General features: G+C 45.6%; 4 protein-coding genes across 4 annotated transcripts; 3 read left to right on the top strand and 1 right to left on the bottom strand.

The window, feature by feature from the left end:
- Positions 1 to 1,000: 1,000 nt before the first annotated feature.
- NCS54_01502400 (Hypothetical protein) lies at positions 1,001 to 2,344 on the top strand (the record flags this gene model as incomplete). The annotated part of the gene is made up of 5 exons (XM_053160137.1): positions 1,001 to 1,260; positions 1,325 to 1,347; positions 1,407 to 1,771; positions 1,826 to 1,866; positions 1,921 to 2,344. 5 exons carry the CDS (start codon positions 1,001 to 1,003, stop codon positions 2,342 to 2,344), a joined length of 1,113 nt encoding a protein of 370 aa, XP_053016112.1.
- A 951-nt stretch (positions 2,345 to 3,295) lies between these two features.
- Positions 3,296 to 5,275, top strand: NCS54_01502300 (GMC-OxRdtase-N domain-containing protein; the record flags this gene model as incomplete). The annotated part of the gene is made up of 4 exons (XM_053160136.1): positions 3,296 to 3,356; positions 3,413 to 3,756; positions 3,812 to 4,632; positions 4,681 to 5,275. The coding sequence occupies 4 exons, from the start codon at positions 3,296 to 3,298 to the stop codon at positions 5,273 to 5,275; spliced, it is 1,821 nt and encodes a 606-aa protein (XP_053016111.1).
- Positions 5,276 to 10,174: 4,899 nt separating this feature from the next.
- Positions 10,175 to 11,674, bottom strand: NCS54_01502200 (CFEM domain-containing protein; the record flags this gene model as incomplete). The annotated part of the gene is made up of 4 exons (XM_053160135.1): positions 10,175 to 10,601; positions 10,649 to 11,324; positions 11,376 to 11,511; positions 11,564 to 11,674. The coding sequence occupies 4 exons, from the start codon at positions 11,672 to 11,674 to the stop codon at positions 10,175 to 10,177; spliced, it is 1,350 nt and encodes a 449-aa protein (XP_053016110.1).
- Positions 11,675 to 12,942: 1,268 nt separating this feature from the next.
- NCS54_01502100 (FAD-binding PCMH-type domain-containing protein) lies at positions 12,943 to 14,746 on the top strand (the record flags this gene model as incomplete). The annotated part of the gene is made up of 3 exons (XM_053160134.1): positions 12,943 to 13,193; positions 13,249 to 13,449; positions 13,501 to 14,746. 3 exons carry the CDS (start codon positions 12,943 to 12,945, stop codon positions 14,744 to 14,746), a joined length of 1,698 nt encoding a protein of 565 aa, XP_053016109.1.
- Between the last annotated feature and the right edge of the window lie 3,944 nt (positions 14,747 to 18,690).

The raw sequence follows: 18,690 nt of genomic DNA, 5'->3' as shown, positions 1-18,690 counted from the left end.
AACGTTGCACCAGGAAACTCTCGAGGTATCTTGGAACAGTCCTCCGGGTTTCTGACACGACCAGAGATTCATCGCCAAACACAAAATTTCCCAATCTGTATGATTGCGGCTCACAGGAAGCGACCTAGTCAAACGGCCCCGACAGTTCGCATACACTTGGCCACCTTTATAAACCGACACCACCTCGGAAGCTCGGCTTTCAAGAAGATTCCGATGGCAATGCTACATACTCTGTCCATTCACATTGGGGCTCCAGAGTCCCCTGACTGGGGTAGGGGTCTTGCATCGCGGAACGGCTATCTCCTCGACTGTGTCAAGGCTCTATTACGTATAACGTCCCAACGCCCCACTAACCCCACGTACCTCGACTCTACGTGAGGAAACCTATATACGCACGGCAATAAGTAAGTGAATAAAAGTAACGAGGGGCTTTATTGTATAGCTTGAAGATCGCAAGGACTTCAGTCACAGGGTAATATGGGTGGGAAATGATGTACTTATCAACCTTCGCGAATTCATTGGTCAGTTATCCCTGTAGTGACCCAGCTGGAGCCTTAACACAATCGAGGGGATAATACACCAGAACCGGCCTAGTAGCCCGCGGGGATTGAGATTTTGTATCCATTAATTTTCTTTTGGTCTCCATTATTAACTTGGAACAACCCTTGACAGGATCTATCCGCGCACAAACGTCTCCGATTGCGTGCCCCCTCTTTCCTCCCCCCTCCCCCCTCTAAAACGAGATGCTACCAAGTCCCGGTAGATCATTGCTAGATGCGTAAGACCTAGTTTGGTCCACAAAGGGTGGATGTTGGCCGGAAAGTCAAGATGAACTTCCTGGGGGCAATGCACGTCTGTCAGGTTTTATTGCTTAAAGACCAACTGCATAATCACACTGCGCAAGCTTACCGTGTTCCTGGGATTTTGTTTCTTTCTTTCTCGCCTTTCTTTTTTATTTTCTTTTTCCGCCAGCCGTGTGTTCCTTTTCGTCGAAACATAGATGCCGGGCTTTTTGGTGCCGAACCACTACAACGTGGTCGCGCCCAGCCTCAATGACTTGTTGGTCGCCAGCATCATCTGGGGCTTTACGCTGGCTACGGGCATGTTCTCTGGCCACAAGGCCATCAAGCAGACATATGCGCAATGGAAGCGCTCGGGACGCGCCAAGCCATATGTCATTATGGTTTGGGCTGAGTGGCTTGTTTCGATCATCATTAGTGTGCTGTCATGGTGTTTCCTGCGAGGATTTATTGAGCCAAGGTGAGTACCGAAACTCTATTCATTCTGTCTAAATGTGACAACTGACGATGCCAAATGTGATCAGCTTCTGGATCTACTTCACTTTCTGTACGACCAACCCGCGCGCAGATCGATCGATTGAAGAATGCTAATCGTGACATGGGCAGTGGCTCTCTGGGTCGTTCAGATTCAATGCATCTGCGGCATCATCATCAACCGAATATCGCTCCTCATGGTGGACCGTCGGGACGGAGCAAAGGTTCGCTGGGCGACCGCCATCCTGCTCGGCCTCATCAACATCAGCGTCTTTGTCATCTGGATCCCCGCGCAGCTGCAGATCTCGTCGACATGGATCAACGTTAACCACATCTACGACCGCATCGAGAAGGGCCTGTTCCTCATCATTGACGCCGCTCTGCACAGCTACTTCATGTATCTGATCCGCGTCAAGCTGATCTCCAACGGTTTGGACAAGTACAAGCCACTGCTACGCTTCAACTTTGCCATGGTTGCAGTGTCAATGAGTCTCGATGTAAGGCTTCAGCTCCCACGTGCGAAAGGATCAAGCTAATCTCGTCGCGTTAAGGTTATCCTCATTGGCAGCATGTCGATTGGCAATGGCTTCATGTAGGCACCGAATCTCTCCGATTTACTGTTCCACCACTAACGGAAATGATGCAGTTACGTCCAGTTCCACCCGCTGGTCTACATGCTCAAGCTGCATATTGAGCTCAACATTTCTTCTCTCATCGTCAAGGTCGTCCGCGCGACCGGCGACAACAGCTCGTACCAGAACGACTACTACAACCAGGGCACCGAGCTGCAGTCCAAGCCCATGGGTGGCGGCACAAATGGAAATGCAGCCTCCAACAAGGGTCGATCGGGCACAAATACCGGCCCGTTGTTCTCGAGCACAAACGAAGCACGCATCGACACAGACGGAGATGGCCTGAGCAGGGCAAACATGTCCCGGGGTATCACCAAGATCATCCAGACGCAGGTGACGGTGTCGTCACGACAGCGTGAGGACGACGACGGGAGCTCGCAGTCGTCGACACGGCAGTTGAAGGGAGCCGGGAACATGTACCGCGATCCATTCCCGTGAAACCACGTGTAACTGGAAACGATAATCTTTGTCTCGGGAACGGCAATAATGGCTGGACTCTGGAAATTATACCATGAAGCAAATGCATTGGAACCCACATTATTATTAGAAGCGTATAAAATTCATAGACATAATTTTTTTTCCAATTCTGAGACCAGGCCCGGCCAACTAGAATGCGCAATCCATCTTCACCGACCTTCTTCGGTCACTAGAACGACCGAGTCAGAAATCTGTTACGCCAGCGCTACGACCAGCCTGCCAACCTGCAATGTAACTGTCACATAGTGCTCCCCCTGCTATTGCTGCCTTGGCTCCTATGGAAAAGGCCTGAACTCAATGGATGGGGCTCTAGACGGAGGGCTTGACATGTCGCACCAGGCACAGCGAAAGACGGCCCCCGACTAAAGCAATCCAGAACGCAGAGATCAGCGCTGTTGGTTGCTGCTCCGGTGGAGTTTGTCTGTCTCATCCATGATCGCCAATAATTTCGCCCAAGTGGTTCTTCGGGGCCCGGGAATGGGCCTCCGTAATCCCCGGGCCCCACGGAGCACCACACAAGTACGAGTCGTCCTCACTGGCCTCTCCGTCGGATCCAATCCCAACCAACCACTCGCTCCGCAGACCATATGTAAAACGCTTACCGATGCTACACCAAAACCCCGGCTTCTTCTCAGAGGGACCACTACTCAGCCCCTCCACAAGCGGAACCGTTCGCCCCTCAAAATAAGGGAGCAACGCAAGGGTCTCACAGAACGAGAACGGGACCGGAGGTAAGACCAGGAATGGATACTCGCACGACCGACTCAGACGACGCATGCAAGGGTGGGAGACGAGGCAGATGCATATAACTTACAGGAGCCTCGTGAGGGGGAGACAAGAAACTACCACACAACCCCCAAGGAATACTCAACTCTGAAATTCTGATCTACATAGCAGAGACGCGTATTAACCATGGGTCTCTACACTAAGCTTGCCGAGAACATCGACGAGGTCGACGTCATCATCGCCGGAGGTAATCCTCGTCTCTTACCCCAATTACGGTCCCTCAGTAAGCTGACCCTTCCACAGGTGGCACGGCAGCTTGCGTCGTAGCTGGTCGTCTAGCAGAGGCGGACCCCAGCCTGTCCATTCTCCTCATCGAGGGAGGTCCGGATAACAAGGGTGTTGCCAACATTGAGCACCCCGTCTTCTTCCTGGACCATCTCCTGCCCACTTCCAAGACAACAATCTTCTACAAGGGAAACAAGTCTGAGAAGCTCGCCGGACGAGAATGCATTGTTCCCTCAGGTGGTACGCTCGGCGGTGGTTCATCCATCAACTTTATGATGTACACTCGGGCACAGCGCGAGGACTTTGATTCATGGAAGACACCCGGATGGTCAGCCGATGAGATCCTGCCTTTCCTCAAGAAGGTGCACCACTACTTGTTCATGGCCATGAAGATCCTTTATATTAACACTTCCCTAGCTCGAGACATATCATGGCCGAGGTGACCCCTCTGTGCACGGTCATGACGGCCCCGTCCACATCAGTGACGGTACATTCCGGTCTACCGGTTCGGAGAGCGACTTCATCAAGGCTGCATCCCAAGTCGGCTGGCCCGAGATCCAGGACCTGCAGTCGCTAGACCACAACAACGGTTACGAGCGCTGGCTTCGCTCTGTCTCTACGGAGGGCAAGCGACAAGACACTGCCACCGTCTATGTCCACGACAAGCTCACCGACACCAAGTACCCCAACCTATATGTGCTGGTCGAGTCTAAGGTCGTCCGAGTGCTTCTTGATGATAATAAGCGCGCTGTTGGTGTCGAGTACACACCTAACCCTGCCTTTCAGGCTGAGATTGGCCCTACTCAACATCCGAAGTTGACTATTAAGGCCCGCAAGCTTGTCGTTGTGTCATGTGGTGCCTGTGGTACGCCACCCGTACTTGAGCGATCTGGTCTTGGCGACCCCAGGATTCTTGAGAGGGCCGGCATTCCTGTTAAGGTCGACTTGCCAGGCGTTGGCCACGAGTACCAGGATCATCAGTTGATTTTATATCCTTACAAGACCAGTCTCCAGCCCCACGAGACCATTGACAGAGTTCTTCGACACCCCGAGAAGCGCCAGGAGCTTATCGACTCAAAGGATAAGGTCCTAGGCTGGAACTCGATTGATGTCTCCTCCAAGCTCCGACCTACGGATGCTGAGGTTGCAGCTTTGGGTCCCGACTTTCAAAAGGCATGGGACAAGGACTTTAAGAACGCTCCCAACAGGCCCATCATGCTGATGGGTCTTGTTTCTTGGTAAGTTGTCTCATAGAAATCATAGAAGCAAAGCTAACCAGAGAACAGCTTCTTGGGTGACCCCTCCAGTGTGCCAGAGGAGCAGTACGTTACCGTGGGAAACTACACAGCGTACCCCTACTCCCGTGGTCACATACACATTACAGGACCGAATATCAACGACCCCTTGGACTTTGACGTCGGCTACCTCAACGACGAGAACGACATTGATCTCAAGAAGCAGGTCTGGGCTTATAAGAAGTCCCGAGAGATTATGCGCCGCACCGAGATGTACCGCGGTGAAATCGCCCCCGGCCACCCGACCTTCCCCGAAGGCTCCCCAGCTGCGTGTGTGGACCTTAAGCAGTCGCTCTCTAACGTTAAGGACGTTGAGTATTCTGCCGAGGACGACAAGGCTATTGAGCAATGGGTGCGTGAGAACGTTGGAACTACATGGCACTCCATCGCCACCTGCCGGATGGCTCCCCGCGACGAGTTCGGCGTTGTTGATGAGCGTCTGAACGTGTGGGGAACAAAGGGTCTCAAGCTTGCTGATTTGAGCATCGCCCCGGCTAACGTCGGTGCCAACACAAATAACACGGCTATTATGATCGGTGAGAAGGCGGCGGATATCATCATCAAGGATCTGGGACTTGGACAGTAGATCATTATGAGTAGCAAGCGTTGTCTACATAGCATTTGAAATTTGGAAAAGCACCAGGCTGGCTTGAAGCCTTTGTGAATTAAACATCTCTCCCAAACCATGAATTGATGTGAATAGTGTGATATCAAGCCATTCTCAATATTAGTTGGTTATTAGTTATCCGGGTGCCCGACTACATCAGGACAACCGTCACAACGACAGACACAGAGAGCCCAACAAAACTAACCAGACTCATCGACGCAGCAGAGTCATCATCTTCACCGCTACTAGCACCACTGCCAGAAGATTCAGCAGACCACTCCGTCTTGTTCCACTCCCCATATGTCAAATTCGGTCCCAAACGCGCCGTTAAGTCAAAGTCCGCAACAGTAACCTTCGTGGTACTATTTTTTCCATCCCAGCAATGCTTCTCAAAGCGCTTTTGACATTGAGAAGGTAGCTTCATGCTCAAACGCTCTAGACTTCCCTTGATAGTTGCGCAAGCGAGACAGGCTGGCCAGTTTTCATCGACGGTGCCATTGCCGTATGCAGCGATCTAGAAGGCGTTCTCGAGGGCAATCTTAACCTGCTCGTCTGTGAATTCTGTCTGCTAGTAGGAGTAGTTTAAGTACCCAGTCCACGGAGCGTTAGGGAGATAAAGCACCAGAGCCGTATTCCTTATGGCGTTGCAACTAAAACAGATTGGTTATTTGGTGAGGTTTTGGATTAACATGATGTTGACGTCTGGAATTTGGGGGAAGGGGATGTTGCCTTCAGATGCAGCAAGGGCAGACTCTGCAGAGAGGTTAACTTGTAGATCCGAAAGACTGGCAGATGAACTTACTGATCAAATTTCTTCCATTGACCCATGAGTTTGCAGCATCGGATGAGGCTTCATAAATAATGATCAAGTCCACCTTGCGGTTAGGAATGATGAGTGGAAGGATAGGGTTGCTTTCGCCTAAGAGACTACCATCGACCTAAATCGTGTTAGCAGTGATCCTCAAATACCTATTATGACTTATAAGCAAGAGGTAGTTGTAAAGCAGATGAGGTGTGTTTCAAGCTGTTGTTCATCTAGTTGCTTTGCTGCGTTGTGTAACGTGACATGGGGTATCATGCCTTGATTTGTGGCAATTATTATGGCTGTCATTTTGTTGGTCTGATCTATCGTCTAGAGGTCCAGGATAGTCGGAAGAAACCGGCAATGAAATGTTGAGCGAGTTGGGCTATTTTCCAGGGTAGCTCTGATTCTCTACTTGCTGCGTTATTGAGACTGATAACCATCAGAGTATACCAGTACAGTACACCATCCAAGCCTCTGATCGGTGCAGGCATACCTAAGCATCCCAACGGTAATGGGAAACACTAATGCAACCCTCAGCAGCATCGCCAGAGGCTTCACCGGACTTCTCAACCCCATCCACCATGACGCCTCTCGGCCCTTCCCGCCCGTCAGGACATCTGCTTTCGGCCTTTTCTCCTCCGCCCTCCTCATTCAAGTCAACATCTCGCCCTTTCATCCAGACATAAAAGAAGCATTCCCTGCCCCCTTTCCCTTCCCATTCAGCAACCTCATTCACTCACAACATCAATCTTTCTAAATCACGGTCTTTCCAACAAGATGCTTCCAAAGCTTGGCCTCACCCTTTCCGCTCTCGCCGCCTGCGGTGCTGAGGCTGGCATAATCGTCGAGCCAAAGAAGTACTACAAACACAAGTGCGACCCCGTCAGCCTCGTCGAGAATCCCTCCTTCAACGACGAAGGGAGCAGCGGCAATGTTGATGAATCGTCCTGGGTTTTACCAGCCCTCCTCAGGTCCGTCTCGAGGACGACCCTCCCATCGCTCTTAGGGTTAGAGATGCCTTGTCCTCGCGATCTTGGCAGGCCTGTAACCCGACAATATCCGCCACTCATACCCCAGAATGCTAGACAAGCCCCTGATGAGTTCACTTAGAACCCTCGGAAAGCATTCCATAACCCCATGTGGGCAAGGATGCATCTCCGAGTGCGGATGTGCAGCTGGGGGTGGGGATGGGGGTGGGGTTTGGGTACTATGTCAACATCGGGCGGAGACTAAGAATCATGAACACATGTTCAAATTTGCGTGCGAACCTTGCCATTACGTACACTCTTTTCCTCTTTGCTCTGACTGGCAAAAGAATGGTCCGTTCTCTTAAGATCTAATATTGCCATCTGTCGTTGTTCAGAGAGTCTAATCTCAGGTTTCTAGCGTGGTAGGCCATCTATGGTGAACAACATTTCTTATAGGAATTAACACCTTCCCACGTGTCTTTCTTAACAACCAGCAATACAGATCGCCTCTAAAGAAAATCAATTAAACCTCGCCCTCCAGGATATGGAAAACGATACGCATCTTACTGCTAAGCGTGCCGCTAAAATCAACAATATCCCTCGAACGACCCTCCGCCGCTGTCAAAAGGGAACCCCGTTCATCGTGGTTTCGGGCAAGTCCCATTTCTCAAAATAGTATTAAGATAAACCCTTCCGATAGCGCTGGGAAGGGATCGGGGCGCCAGCCGTTATTCAGCGCCGACGGCTCACCTGGAGGGTGAACTTGTTGTCGGAAGCACCTTGGTTCCACCGCCGTCGCATCTGACGTGCCTGAGTTGCTGTGTAAGAATGCACCGGCTCTCGTGTCTCAAATATAAAGGTGAGGGCCTGGGTGTCTTATTTCGTTTGCAGCGGCTTCTTACGAAATGCCAATAGCGGCCCCCGGCCCCCCAGCACCGATAGGATCGCCATCTACAGAGACCATCTTGCGCTTCAGTGCCCAGAGTTAATCGGCCCTTTGCAAGGTTGGGCTACTGCACATGTTGAATAAGGGCTTAACATCGTTGTTTGAGCAGGCAATTGGGCCGTCGGAGTGAATGTGGATGCCCCCGTCGGCAATTGGAGCCCTCTGAAACTTGATCCTAATACCGCTTAAGTCCGAAGCCGAGTAAGAGGGGCGACTGTCGAGGATATCAAGAGTTATGTCGGACTTGAATGAACAAACAAGTCTAGGCCCGGATGGGGCCGTAAAAGTTTTCGGCTTCAATGGTATTTATACTCCCAGCTTGCTCCTGTTGTCGGCTCAATGCTATTTCACTGACCTGTTAAATTCTATACTGCTCTGTTAAACCTACGCAACACCATGGAGTCATTTACATTCCCCCTTCCGAATGGAGGAACGATTGTAGGCGTTCACAGCATACCCCCACGTTCCAAGTCTTCCGTCGAGTACCGCCCTCTGGTCGTTGGCCTCCATGGTGGCATGTACGAATGCCACTACTTCGATGCCGACTCCAAGCACACCGCGTCCATCTCGAGCAACGCCTAGGGGGTCTCGTTCGTATCTATCGATCGGCCTGTTACGGAGGAACTTCTTCATTCCTACCTGTACCGGAAGGATCCGACTTTTTTACGGAGTCTGCCAACTGGTTGCACAAATACATCCTGCCGACCCTTTGGTCTAAGATCGGAATCCCGAACGGATGCAACTGCATCATGCTGTGTTGCCACAGTCTCGGTGCGATGTATGGAGTCGCTACAGCGGCGCTACGTAGTCAGGAAGGGACACAATTATACCCGCTCGGGGGGCTCATATGTTCCGGCATCGGCGATGTTTGGGAGTCTCACATGTATGAAGGCGCGGTCCGCGAACCATACGACGGTCTGGGAAAGAAAGGGATTCCTCTCGAAACGAAAGACAAGATTATGTTTCGGCCGGGAACCGTGCACCCAGACATCCTGAAGTACTCGGAATAGCTCGATTCTCCAGCCCCGCTGGCCGAGCTTGCGAGTTTACCTGCCACATGGCTACGGAATTGGAAGAATCAATGGGCTTCACATGTCAAAGCACCAGTCATGTTCGCCATGGTGGAGCAGGAACCGTTCTTCGTTGTTTCGGAGGAACGGTTGAAGGCGTGTGCAGAGGCATTTTCTAGTAGCCGGCGCGTCGACAGCAGCCTTGTGTATGGTGCACCTCACTGCATGGAGTTGAGTTACTGGGCACAGTGATGGTACGCGAGGTCCTTCAGGTTTGCGAGGGAGTGTTCGGCGCGTACGGGGCTATTGAGTGCGAGCAAATAGAAGTCCATTCTGTCAGGATTAAGAAAATAGATATAAAACCTTCACTCATCCCCTTTCTCGATGGCAAACCTCGAGCTTCTTTTGCCGTATCAAGAACCTATAGGTATCAGACTGTTCCATGACCATTACACAACCATATAAGTCTCTACCTTAACACCCCGTGTGTTGCAATCAGTTTTGCTCATTGGAGGATGTATTAGATCAATAACGTACTCCATAAGCGAGTAGTTTACTTCATTCGAACTCCGCGTCCTATACTAGAATTCTCCAGACCTTAACTCTGACCTTGAGTGCGATTGAGCGCTTTTATTAGGGGGTGAGACACCTGTGACATTTCGATTACTAAAGTAGTCTAACAAAAGTCGCGTGGCATGAGAGGATATATCACTCGGAGTTCTGACCGACCAATCACTTCGGCATCACGATATTCCCGACGCATAGGTGCCAGTATCAGAGGTAGGGACACATACCTGTATAGCTGCTTCTTGCTCCTTCAAGGGCAGGATGCTTCCACAGCTCAAAAGAACACAGTTCTTTTTCACATCATGATATCGCTACCCGATATCAACACAGCTGCCTACAACTGTCACTTGCTGATGTTTTGCATCACCCTGTCATTTTAACATGACTCGCTAATCAGCTTCACGCTAGCCATGCCCTCAAAACCCGCTCCACAGAACTAACTTCCACTTGCTAATAACGGGTGCAATGTTGATGCTATTCGTACAAAGTAAACAAACTCTATGAAATATCTGCCGAGTCTAGTATAACAACTCCATCAATGCCGGCATAAAAAGCCCATTCCATTTCTTACCCAACGACCGGTCATCGCTTCTTCCCTGTCCCCGAATTCGTCATATCCACAAGACTTATCTCATCGCTCTCGCTATACTGCACAGTGTAACTCTTCTGGAAAACGATCCCAGAACTCTCAGCCCCCTGCTCCGAGTTTGGTCTCTCAGTACTCGTACTGACCGTGCCAACAGTCCGTCCCTGAGTCCCCGCCGTCTTGGACCGCACTCCGCTCCCGTACTGGTAATAATGATTGCCCTTGCTGCGCTGTGTCGTACCGGCGAGTACGGGGAACAGCTTGACGAGCACCATCCGGAGCTGCGGGAGGCAGGCGCACATGATTCCGACGCAGATCTCGATGGTCGACCAGACAGAGACGTCGTAGAACTCCCACGTCTTGTTGGGCGATGTACCAAACGTGACGAGTGCCTGAAGGCGGAGGATGCTGACGACCGTGACGCTGCGAGTGGTCAGTAACTTGATGCGCAGTGACACTGATTGACTTACAGTGTTCCCACGCAAAACATGAGAGCTACCCCAGCCTTCTTCTTCCAGTGCAACTTCAGACTGCGCAGCTGCCAAAGGGGGATGGCCAGAATCCACAGGTCCAGCGCAATGCTCATGCTCGCGTTCGACCAAGTTATAGCATTCGCATCGGCGCAAGTCCCTTTATGCATGCCATCCCACTGCTTCCAAAAGTAGGGAATCGGGCGACACTGGAAAATAGCTGTAAAGACGAACGCGACGCCCCAGGCGCTGGTGAAGATGAAGGTGATCCAGAGCACGCGCTGGACTTCCCTCGCGGGGAAGATACGCATGTAGAAGGTAATTATGGATAGCTTCACCAGCGCCGTCTGTAAAAAGTATAGCCAGGCCATGATGTAAAAGTACGACAGGACCTTTGTGATCTGCGTCGACGTCAGGGTCCAGATATCTCTGCCCAGGCCATTGACCGTCGTGCCCTTTGCCGTGATGACGGCACTGGGAATGCAGGCGACCATGGTTGCGAGGACAAACCAGTCGTCCATGCCGAGGTCCAGGCTAGCGATGAAGATCTTGTAGCCGAATCGGATCGCGACGAAGGCTGCCGCGAGGGCGGCCATGATGTTGGAGATGACGACGTATTCTTGCGAGCGGTCGCGAACCGGCGCGCCGCAGTTGGTCAGGCTGGAGTTTCTCGTCACTAGCCGAGGGTCAGCATCGTTCGAGCAGCAGGCGGAGACGGGCGACGTACTCAGTGATTCTGGTATTGTACAGCTTACGGTGACGCAGACTGTGACGTTCTGCTGAAACTGCTCGTTGGTGCAGATACATGTCTGGTTCTTGGGGGCGCACAACCCGCCTGCGAAAGCGGTGATGATGCATCCTGCCTTGCAAGCTGTCAGCTGCCGCCTATGCACAAGACAAACTTCAACGACTTACTGCACAATCCGGATACCCAGGTAAACTTGGAGTCGTCGAGCTCTGCGCCTGAACTGGCGAGACAGCCAGAAGCAAGAACCCAAACGTCATCAGATGACGCAGAGAATTCATGGCTGTGGTACGGACGGGTCCTCAGCAGGCTCAACTCTGGGCAGACGACGATCACCAGAAATTGAGATGGGAAACATCGGGACTGCCGGAGGATTTGTAACCCGTTCGTATCCTCCTAAAACCCACATGGCGGCTCCAACCAAACTGTCACATCTTTCCGGCGTCGGTGTTGGGACTAGGAACGGTGGGAGGGTGAATGGACGGCTCCCGCAGCTTCCAAGACGATGGCAGAATCATCTGATGCACCGGCGTGGCGAGCTGTCGGTTGTTCTCCTTCTTCACTGGGAAATACGCTTTACAGTTTGGATCCGTTTGGAGTAGCATCAGTCATACTACGCAGGCGGTGCTATTCCGCCCTGTCGATAGTATCCGAGCGTTGGGTAACTTCAGTTGGTTCGACGTAGCACTCACTGTCAGGGTACATTTGGCTGCTCGGCGCTGGGGCTAAGCTAAGCCCAACTCCGACGTTCGTCCGCTTCTCTAAACGTCGGGAGTGTCATCTTGGAAGGAGACCCGACCAATTGGCCGCCATGCGCACCGCCATGAACGGCTCTTAGTGCCTTGGCGGGAGTGCCAAAGTGTTCGGGAGCGAAGGGCGGGAGTCAAATCCCTCATGAGCTTAAATGCTGCAATATAGCCCGGACGGGAATGAGTTAATGCCCATGGGGTCAATATTAATAGCCCCGCCCAAAAGCACGCGTTATCTCCGCCGACTTCCCCGGAAGGAAAAAAAAATCACGTTGTTCAAGATGGGCATCTAGATCCATCCCTTAACTCTGCAGGGAAAAGTCTGCGGTGGGTGGAGGTGATTGTCACCAGGATATGGGGCGCTCAGGGGTAAAGTACAACCTCAGCCGAAGCTATATCGGGAACCAGCCCGGACTCCGACATGCCCCCGCTGCGGCTGCACGAAAGGCATGAGCCAGGATAGGAAGCTGAAAGCCCCCGTTGCCGTTATAGCAGACGTCGGTCCGGGCTGGGCTATGTTGGCGCTTTCGCCGCATTTGGGAACCTCGTCCGTCGACTATTTGACAGAGTCTGCCGGTGCGACGCTACGGAGGGTATGCTTCTTTTCTGGAAGATCACCCGAACGCCATTGTGCGCCACGTGCCTCGGCATCCCGAGCGTCGTCGTCGAAAGGGGATGCATATGAATACAACTGAACGGTTTCTTAAATGCAGCCAGTGCAGTCCAAGCAACGCCACGGTCCACGGACATTGAGTTCTCCATTGACGAGGAACAATCTCGTTAGCCCGCTCCATTCAAACATGAAGACCTCCGTACTCTTCGCTGCGGCCTTGACTGCTGCCCACTGGGCGTCGGCAACCTACTCCTCGAGCTGCCGGTGTCTTCCAGGAGATTCCTGCTGGCCTTCCAAGAGTGCCTGGGCTCAGCTGAACTCGACCGTCGGTGGCAGACTGGTCGCCACTGAGCCCATTGGTTCGCCCTGCCATGATCCCACATACGACGCGGAGGCTTGTGCGGAGCTGCAGGCGCAGTGGGAGAACCCCTTGACCCAGTATGGCCTAGCTACTCACCCTCAGACTGAAGGCACAAAGCTAACTGAGAATTAGCATCCCGTCCTCGTCTTCAATCATGCAGACGTATTTTGCCAACCAGAGCTGCGATCCGTTTACAGATAGAACTGTACCTTGCAAGCTCGGCAACTATGTCAGCTATGCCGTTGACGTCAGGAAGACTGCGGATATCGCTGCTGCACTGAGGTTTGCAAAGTCCAAGAACGTCCGGGTAGTCATCCGCAACACGGGCCACGAGTGAGTCCCCCCATAGTCGCAATCTTGTTGGAAATTGCTAACTTGGCTTAGTTTCCTTGGCCGATCCACTGGTGCAGGTGCCCTCGCCATCTGGACCCAGTCCCTCAAGACCATCGAGTTCAGCGAATGGTCTGACGACTACTACAACGGCCCAGCCGTGACAGTTGGCGCCGGTGTAGTAGGCTACGAGGTCCTCGAGGCCGCCCACGCAAAGGGCTTCACCGTCGTCAACGGCGAGTGCGCAACCGTCGGTCTTGCAGGTGGCTTCACCCAGGGAGGTGGCCACTCCGCACTGAGCACACAATTCGGTCTCGGAGCCGATCAGACCCTCTCCTTCACCGTCGTCACTGCTGATGGACGTACGGTCGTCGCGTCTCCTACCCAGAACGCTGATCTCTACTGGGCTCTGAGCGGCGGCGGCGGCGGAACCTTCGGGGTCGTCGTCAGCATGACGGTCAAGGTGTACAAGTCGCAGAATGTTGGTGGCGCGGCGTTCCAGCTCCTTGCGCCTACGACCACGCCTGAGAAGTTCCAGGCTGTCGTGGCCAAGTTCTACGAGCTGCTTCCTGCCATGACGGATAAGGGAGCCATGGTTGTGTTCTACAATAACCAGCAGATGCTCGTTGTTAAGCCCTTGACTGTGTGGAACTCTACCGCGGCGTACGTGCGCGACGTTGTCCTCGCGCCCTTCACCGCAGTCGTCAAGGAGATTGGTATCGCCCTGCCAATTGCCTACAGTGAGCTCGCCTATCGTGACCACTACGACCGCTACATGGGGCCCCTGCCCCAGGGAGGCGTCGAAGTCGCTCGGTACCAGTTCGGTGGCCGTCTCATCCCCCGTTCCGTCATCGAGAACAACAATGAGGGCTTGCAAGAGGTCATCAACAAGCTCACCTCCAACGGCGTTCTCGCCGTCGGTAGCGTCGCCAAGTACCAAAAGTCCAAGGGTTCGCCAGCCAACTCGGTGCACCCCGCCTGGAGAGACGCCGTCATGCAGCTCCAGCTTATCACCGACTGGGACAACAATGCACTGTGGTCTGATATGGAAGCTGCCCAGAAGCGCATGACGGAGGAGTTTATGCCTCTGATTGAGGCTGTGACTCCTGGTAGCGGATCGTATATGAATGAGGCTGATTTCAGACAGCCGAATTGGCAGAAGACCTTCTTTGGTGCCAACTATGCCAAGCTCTTGAGCATCAAGAGGAAGTGGGATCCAACTTCGCTGTTTTATGTGCTCAAGGGCGTTGGCAGCGAGGCATGGACTGTTGCTGAGAATGGGAGGATGTGCCGAGCGTAGCGTGAGCAGCGATGCATGATGATATTAGATAAACATTAATAGCCATACTTCATGTATATAGTTAACACAGATTACATACAAACGACATGAATCAGTTGAAGAAAGTATCTTGAATATGTCGAGGTTCCGCCCAGTTGGGCGCAAGGGTTGAAGGGGCTGCGTTAGAAGACTGACTCTAATCCAGGAAAGCTGCCATAGATTCTCGCACACCCTTGACTACAGGGGGCAAACAAAAAAAACTGATTCTCTAGATCAGCCAGATCAAGCACTGATGCGTCAACCTTGACCTTGGCAGTCTCATCTCCAACAACTTGCTTCACAATCCCTTCTCCATGGTTCCAAATAGCCATCTGCTCGGCAATCCACTATCGCTGCTCCTTATTGCGCTTAGCCAAGATGTATCGAATCCATAATAGCAAAAGAGGCGTCAAGGTAAACCATACAACGACCTAAGTAGCCCAACCACCGTAGTACCGCAGCCCTCCCGTTCCCAAAGCTGCTGCGAGATGATATTGGCGATTCCGTAGAGGACCATAAACACGGCGTTTCAGACCAAAGAGTCAAATATCACCTTATATATCTGGGAAGCTCTAAAACGAGACAACTATACATGGATTCTTAGGTTTAAAAAGCGGTTTAGATAAGACTTAATAACTCTTAGAATAGCTATTTTATATTATAACTAAGGAGCTAAAAGCTTTTAAAGCTTAATAATAAGGAATTATATATTACCATATAAGAAATAATATAAGGTATTTCTTTATTATATAAAAGTATATATAATCTTATTATAATAATATTAAATAAATTCTTTTATATATTTTTAAAATATAAAAATATTTTTAATAATTAAATTAAATTACTTATTATATTTATATATTATATTTACTATAATTATATCTTAAAACCTTCCTTCGTATTAAATTAATATATTTTTTATTTAATCTTTATTTAAAACCTTATTTTATTTATTAAAAAACTTATAACTTAAGCTTCTCGCTTATTTATTTCTTATTTAAACTTACTTTATAAAATAAAAAAGCTTTTATAATTATACTTCTTATTACTATAAGGTAATAAGAAATATTAATTCTTTATTATACAATAGGTAATTATTTAATATATAAAGCTTAAATAAATAGTAATAAAAAAAGATTAAATTAACTCTTTAGAGGTCTAATTATAACTACAAGGCTATAAAGAGCTTTTTTAGCTCTAGTCTTATAAGACTAGTATATTTTAGGTACTCTAAGGTAGCTTTAAGCTTTTACCTTAATATAATTAATATATTAAGAAGGTAAGCTAATATACTGTTATATTAATTTACTTCTTAGGTTCAGTTACTTAATATAAAAATATACCTAGTAATTTAAGTTATTATCTTATATTATTATTTTATAACTTTATATTACTTAAAATAGGGATTAAAGTAGTATAATTAATATCTTAATAATTTTAATATTAAAGGCTTTATACCTAAAGCCTAAGGTCTTAATAGACTTAAATTAATAAGGTTTATGTATATAATTATTTATAGCTTTATTAATATATTAAAATTAGCTCTACTTATAATAAATAGCTTATATTTTAATTAACTAAAAAGGTTAAAATCTAACGTCTTTATATAATAGGTTTTCCCTCTAATATTAACCTTTTAATTACCCTTATACTTTTAAATTACTTAAAAAGATTAAAATTACTTTTATTATTCTTATAATATAATTAATTATAATTAATAAGTATAACTAACTAATTAATTAATTTATAGCTAGTTTACTAATTAATAATATATTAATAAGAGTATAATAATTACTTTTTATAAAAACCTTTAATTAGATACTTAAAGTAATATAACTAATACCTATTAATATACCTTTTAATATAACTAAGATAACCTTACTAAGGAGTTATATAAGCTTTATAAGGGCACTAAAAATACTTAGAATAAGCTATAAGAAATAATATTAAATAAAGCTCTTTAAAGTATTAAGATAAATATATTATATAGCAATTTAGTATTAATTAAACTTATAATCTTTAGTTATAATATTTTTCTTTTTTTATTTTGCCTCTTTTTACTTTATTATAATATTAATAAATAGTTTAATTGTATAAAAAAAAGGCTTTTTTTAATAGAAACTCTTAAAAAGAGTTGAAAAAAAATAAGTTCTTATAAGTATAAAATATAAATTACTTAGGGACTTATAATATTATTAATATAAAGCATAGGTTATAACCCTTTTTATAAGTATTAATACCTTTTGTAATACTAGATAAAAGAATTAAAGAAGTCTTATTATAATAAGCTAGGATCTAGCTATATAGTTATAGGTATATCTATTTTAAGAAATAAGGGTTATTAATATTATAGTTTTTAGAGGGATTAGTTCCTAGAGTTAGTATTAGAGTTTAAACATAAAAAGAGTTAATACTAGGGCTTAGCGCTAAATTAAAACTTAGTAGTAAATAGAAGTCTAAAAGTTAATTAATTAAACTTATTTAATTAAATATATAATATATATATCTAAGCTTATATAAATATATAAATAATAGTAGTTTTAATAGTAATATTATCTTATATTATATAATTATTAATAATAGTAATTAATTATAATTGAAATATAAAGTAAATCAATTATTTTTATTTTTATTAATTAGTAATATATTCTTAATAAGATAAGGTTTATTAAGATAGAGTATTAGGTATAGAAGTATTTATAAAGTATATTTAATATTAATTCTTATATTAAAAGGTATTAGGTATAATACTTAATTATATATAAAATTATATTTCTCTTACTAGGTTACCTTAATCTATCTTTAGGTATATTATAAGATTAAATTACTTTTTAATAAAGGTACTTCTGGGCTTAAATTATTAAAAAGAAAAATATATTAAGTAATATATATAGGAGTTAGTATATTATATTATGTTATAATTATTATTACTTATTTATTAGTATTAAAATAAAAAATAAATTAAGTATTTTTATTACTATTAGCTAATAATATATTTTATATAATATAAGATTTATTAAGGTAAAGTATTAAATATAAAAGTATTTATATAATGTATTAAATATATATTCTTATATTATAAGGTATTAAATATAATAGCTTAATTAAATATAAGATTATATTTCTTTTATTAAATTATTTTAAATCATTTTTAAGTCTATAATAAGCTTATATTACTTTTTAACTACTTAATAAATAATATAAAAAGTATTAAACACTTAGTTATTAAAATATAAATAATAAAATATTTAATAAAATATTCTCTATCTTAATTATAAATTATTTTAAATAAGTTAACATACTTAGTATTAAGAGGCTAAAATAAATAAAGAAATAAATAAAATATAATAATTTTATTTTTTAAATAATATCTCTAAAATTAATAAAATAATAATTTTTATTTTTATTTAGAATTAAAAAATAATAATAATTAACTAATTAATTAATAAAGTAATATTAACTTATATTTATAATATATAATCAAATTACCTAGATTTTTATATTAATTACTTTAATAATTATAATTTATTTTTAACTTCTAGGTATATTAATTTAAGTTCCTTATATCTTTTTAAACTTATAAAAATTAGTTTATTTATAGTTATATTTATAGAATAGCTAACCTTATTAAAAATTAAATATTATTTAATTAGATACTATACTTTATAATTATATTTATTATAAGTTAAAATTATTCTTAAATTTCATTTAAATCTCTATATTTAGCCCTCTAATATTTATATTTATAAAAAAATATCTTTAGCTTTTTTTATTATTAAATAAACTTAAAAGCTTAATAATTATAAATAAATTATATAATATTATATATTTAATAATTAATTTATTATTTCTTTATTATTATATATTTTAAAAAAGATTATTAATGTAAATTAAACATATATTAAATAATTAATATAATCTTAGTA

Source organism: Fusarium falciforme, chromosome 14 (assembly GCF_026873545.1).
Source record: "Fusarium falciforme chromosome 14, complete sequence".
Lineage (NCBI taxonomy): Eukaryota > Fungi > Ascomycota > Sordariomycetes > Hypocreales > Nectriaceae > Fusarium > Fusarium falciforme.
The sequence above is the reverse complement of the archived record's forward strand: the minus strand, read 5'-3'. Positions and strand labels throughout refer to the sequence as shown.